Below are 5,372 nucleotides of genomic sequence, written 5' to 3'. Positions count from 1 at the left end.
TGAAACAGGTGGGTTGGGCAGTTTCGTCACGAAGCTAGTTTCTATAGCGAACGAAACACTACAGTGGCATTCTGACGTTGTTTTTTCATTTTGTCCCACCTGATAGTTGTGGGATGCATAGAGTCAAAATAAAAAAAAAAAAACATTGAGTCTCTAAAAATGTGTTAAAATAAGATAATTTGAGGCTTAAATTATAGTAATACTGTGCTTTAAAATGTTTTTCTTTGTTATATTGTCTGAAAATACTTAGATATGTCTCTGAGAAAATATTTGTCATTATTTGGGTAAAAAAAGTTATTTCCCTATGTTATAGCGCCCTCAGACCGGAAAGCGCGGTATTGGCGCGCTTACAGGCCTGACTAAAGTGCGTTAGCGGCTGCTAGTTTTCCTCATTGAATGAATTGACTCTTTCTCAATTAAAACGATTCCAACTCCAAAAATAAGGTAAGATTCTTTAAAATGATAGGAAGAGCTATATATATTACGCAAAAAAGCAGGCTACCATGAAATGCTCCGTTGTTCCACCGCATTTGCAAGACTTTTATATTTCAAACACGAGCTAGCCGTATTTTTTAGGACTAAACTTAACTTAATGGTCCATGGTGTCGAGTGGGATACAAAATAGTATATAATTTGACTTAATTATAACATTTCATACACTTACAAAAGGTATAATGGTGTTACCATATTTCTTGTAGTTGGTAACGACACTGTTTTGGTAATACCATGGTATAATTTTAAGTACCTTAAAGAGTCATTTAGATCAGTTGTTTTCAACCAGAGGAGAGGTGAACACTAGAGGGCCTTAGTAAACTTCCAAGGAGCCACAACCTCTTCTAATTTTTATATTAAAATAAAATTAATATTTAAACACCCAAAGCCACTAACTGGTTTATATCCTTATGGAGAAAAATCAAGAAAAACATCAGCAAAGTGCTCTCATAATAAAATATATACAATAAAGTTGTTGATTTAAAAAAAAAAAAAAAACTTTAAATATTGTCATAAGTAAACTACAATTTTTGCTTTGGCAGCATATGTGTGACCCAAGGCCACAAAACCAGTCATATGGGTCAATTTTTCAAAACTGAGCTTTTATATCATCTGAAAGCTGAATAAACAAGTTTTCCATTGATGTATGGTTTGTTAGGATAGGACAGTATTTGGCAGAGATACGACTATTTGAATATATGGAATCTGAGGGAGCAAAAAAATCTAAATATTGAGAAAATCAAAACTTACGTTTTGATAATTTTACTAAATATCTTAATGAAACATGATCTTTACTTAATTTCCTAATGATTTTTGGCATAAAAGAAAAATCAATCATTTTGACCCATGCAATGTATTTTTGGCTATTGCTACAAATATACCCTGGAGACTTCAGACCGGTTTTGTGGTCCAGGGTCACATATAACAATACAACAATAATTTAAAGTAATTTACCAAAAATAATCTCACAACAAACTCTATAATCTGAACATTTTATTTTTTTTGCTTTGTTATTAACAAAGTTTGTAATATTTTCCATTCTTTAGATACGAGTAGAAAACAATTTCTTTAAGAAACAGTTGAAAGGCACAATTTGTTTTTTTTGTTTGTTTTTTTTTTTTTTTTACAATATATACAACTGGATCTAAATTATAAATAGGCCTATAGAAAACGACAAAAGCATAAGAACACAGGAATAAAACAGTTCAAGATACATATAGTCAGTAGCATGTTTTTCTTTCATAGCAATAAATTACGTAAATGCCATATTGATATAAAAGCAAAGCCAACGAATCGAGATGTTTACAGTATTGAACATTCCCATAAAGGGCCATGAGCGAACAAACATGGCAGCACTGAATCACAAACCAGACAGAAACTCATTTATGCTGTTTTAGTGCAAATCATACACAGAGAAAGTCAAATGCATTTCTATTTAGTAACAGGTTAATTTGACTTGTCCCAGTTTCATGGCCTCATCGTATAGAGCTGTCGTTGCATAAGACGTGCATAGCAGAAACTTAAGTCACATGTTCATACTATTGGCTGTTTTTGGGGAGGCACTGAGAAAACTAAATGGATACACTAAAATAGTATGGAACAATGAGTGTGTAACAACTATATGCGGGAGAAAGAACCAACATGTAATTTCACAAAGTTTCAAGTGCAAATGTGGTTGAAAGAGTTTCCCTTAATGAAAAGAATAAAATAAACTGTGCAGTGAATATGCAATAATGGCTAAATAAATAATATGTGTCAATGACAGAATTTTACATACAAGACAAATCGTATTTTTACGTAGACATTACACATTTGGATACATTTTATCTGATTTAAATAACTAATTGAACATAAATTTCATCCTGAGATTGGGAGTGGTTTAAACACCATAGAGCCATGAACTTTTGAAGTAAATATTTGGATTTCAGTTTGATATCTGGCTATTGCTGTGAAATATTTAAGAATGTATCAATTGCATAAAGAATGATAATGATAAACAGAAAAAGGAAGGAACAAAATATTCAGCCACCCAGTGCAGCAGAGTGATGTCTAACAAAATTTAATTTTGTTTTGAATTGTTTTGTTTGCTGACTGCACAATTACAAATGTCATAGTATCAATAAAACAAATAATCTAAAACGTCCCTTTAAAATTAAATAAGAATAATCAAGTAATTGTTATACATGTTACACACATTTAAAACATTAATTAATCTATTAAATAAAGGGCTTAAAGTCAGCTAGATAAAAGTTCTATTGCCCCATCTATTGCCCCATCTGTACCAGGGATGCATTTCACATTGCATCAGTCTTGTAAGGAAGGAAGGACTTTTCAGTTTCTAGGTCACAATGAAAATATTGTACTAATAAAGGGACGAAGTGCGACTCAAGTCTTTTTGGAATCAATAAATCAACCATCTAATAGATTGTTACCGTTCTGTCGTATTACATAGCGAGACGGGACAGCAGGACAGACTGTTCTATTTTAGAACAACAGAGAGACAGCTGCACAGGTACGTGATTTGTAGGTAGTTACGCTCTCCTACTAGCACACTGTTTCAAGGCCTGATAAATAAAGGCAATAAATATGTTACAAACATCTGCACGTGAATGGTACAGGAGTATGTGTTTGCGTCTACATTCCACCGTATGTTCCAAAGGCACATTTCGGACAGTAGCCTGTTCTCTTGCTCCTTGGGAAAAGTGTTTTGTCTAATAGAAGTTCATCATGGAAATGTAAAGCTGATGATTGTCCAATGCAAAACAAAGCTTCTTGCCGAAGTGAACTTTGCGGTATGTGAGGTTTGCACAACTACAGCTAGGCCCACATGGACCTTGTGGCTTGAATAAATTATACCGGAGAAAAAAGATACTTGAGGTACCATTTGGGGTTCCTCTGGTCAGCGCATTGGAAGAACCTTTTGGAGAACCTCTAGGCTAATGGAGAAAGTCACCAGTACAAGACAGACTTCTTAATAAAAGAAAGTCTTTGAGACATTTAAAATATACATTGAAGATCTCTCAGGACTTAAAAGGACATTTGAGGCACCATCAAATGTGCCTGGAGCTTCCCCAGAAGGTTCCACCAATAAGGAACCAAAATGGTACCTCAGGTGTTTTCATCTTGAGCAAAATCTACTGTACGTTGTGGAACTTAAACAAACCTTACATCATTTTCAGACTTGCGCCTGAACTATTTTTGGTAAATCAATACTCTCTCGTCTCAGTGTATAAAATTCAGGATGTTGAAACTGGGATGACCAACTTGGTAACTATCCTGAAGTTCCAACAAACAGTTAAGGGATCATACTCGAGAACAGAGCGAACTTCTTCCCATGTTGTGAAGGAGAATCTCATCCTTGTGGAACCGAGGCCAATGGCAGAGCTGGACGCCGGCAGTGGTCAGACTACAGCCCTGAGTATGTGCGCGTTTACCGGAGAGTCCGCCTGGAAGGATCTCACTCGGGTTGTTGGTACTTAATGACGGACTGGCGTGGTTCTGTTCCACCTTGCAGCATGCTGTTCAAGACCTCTCGTACGTTTATGATGGCTTCAGAGCTGCAGTAGCTGTTGGGTAATGGGAGCATCTGCTGGTCTTGCGACAACGAGGAGGATGATGAGGATGGCGTGAGCGAGGGAGTGAAGGGGGACAAGGAAGAAGAGAAGACCATGGGTACCGACGAAGGTGCATCTGAAGAGGAAGATGCAGGGACAGTCTGACTAGGAGGTGTTATGAATGAGTCCAAGGACAGTATCATGTCATACAAGTCTTTGTCCTGTGCTAAAATGGTTTCCTGTGTGGCCTGGCTCTCTTGTTGTGGTTGCTCTTGAATAAACTCTTCAAGGCTAAATTCGTCAACAGTAGATTCGGGTTGTCTCGAGAGGTTGTCTACACCCAGGTCAGCTTGAGTGCTGACTTGGGAGGAGGACGAGGAACTGTGAACCCTTAAGTCTAGGAATTCGTCCAAAGGGGTTTTTATGGAAGGGAATGAGGGGAAGGAGATGTACTGGGTGGGTAAACTGGCCAGGTTGGAAGGTGGCAAAGGTGAGGTGAACAGATTTGAGGTGAAAAACTCTTGCCGCTGTGCCATCAGCCTCTGTTGCTCCTCAACCTGACGCTGCTCCTGAGCTTGCCGCTCCTTCTCTTGACGTCGCTGCTTCACCTCCACATCCATCCTCAGCAGCTCCTGACGCACCTTTGACACGCAGTTTTCTGGGATTTTAATACCTAGAAAAGACAGAACATTAATTACAAGATGCCAGCTTCCTTCAAATGACTGCAGTGGTGTCATTGACTCTCCAACCCAGGGGTTGGTCCTGGAGGGCCGGTGTCCTGCAGAGTTTAGCTCCAACCCCAATTAGACACACCTGAACCAGCTAATCAAGCTCTTACTAGACTTACTAGAAACTTCGGGGCAGGTATATTAAGGCAAGTTGGAGCTAAACTCTGCAGGACACTGGCCCTCTAGGATCGAGTTTGGGGACCCCTGCTCAAACCTTTTGGTTATCAGCCTATAGCAGGGATCCTCAAATCTGGCTTGTGAGATCCATTTTCCTGCAGAGTTTAGCTCTTCGAGTTGCCTGTAGAGGTAGTCTACAACCAGGTCAGCTTGAGTGCTGACTTGGGAGGAGGATGAAGAACTCTTTAAGTCTAGGAAAGGGGTTTTTATGGAATGGAACAAGGGGAAGGAGATATACTGGGTGGGTAAGCTGGCCAGGTTGGCAGGTGGCAAAGATAAGGTGTACAAATTCGGAATGAAAAAACGAGTTTGTGCACCCCTGCTCCAAACACGTTGGAGCTAAACTCTGCAGGACACTGGCCCTCCGAATTTGGGCACCACTACTCCAACCTTTTGGTTATCAACCCAGAGACCCTCAAAT

At 38.6% G+C, this 5,372-nt stretch overlaps 1 protein-coding gene across 3 annotated transcripts in view; it reads right to left on the bottom strand.

The window, feature by feature from the left end:
* Positions 1-1,584: 1,584 nt before the first annotated feature.
* si:ch73-63e15.2 (protein strawberry notch homolog 2) overlaps positions 1,585-5,372 on the bottom strand; it is a 70,900-nt gene continuing 67,112 nt past the window's right edge. For all 3 annotated transcript variants that reach the window (XM_051094281.1, XM_051094280.1, XM_051094282.1), the window contains one exon: positions 1,585-4,719. In XM_051094281.1, the coding sequence (XP_050950238.1) occupies positions 3,950-4,719 (770 nt within the window). In that variant the 3' untranslated portion in view covers positions 1,585-3,949. The remainder of the gene's footprint in view (positions 4,720-5,372) is intronic.

This window comes from Labeo rohita, chromosome 22, assembly GCF_022985175.1.
Source record: "Labeo rohita strain BAU-BD-2019 chromosome 22, IGBB_LRoh.1.0, whole genome shotgun sequence".
NCBI lineage: Eukaryota > Metazoa > Chordata > Actinopteri > Cypriniformes > Cyprinidae > Labeo > Labeo rohita.
This window is presented reverse-complemented; position numbering and strand designations above follow the sequence as displayed.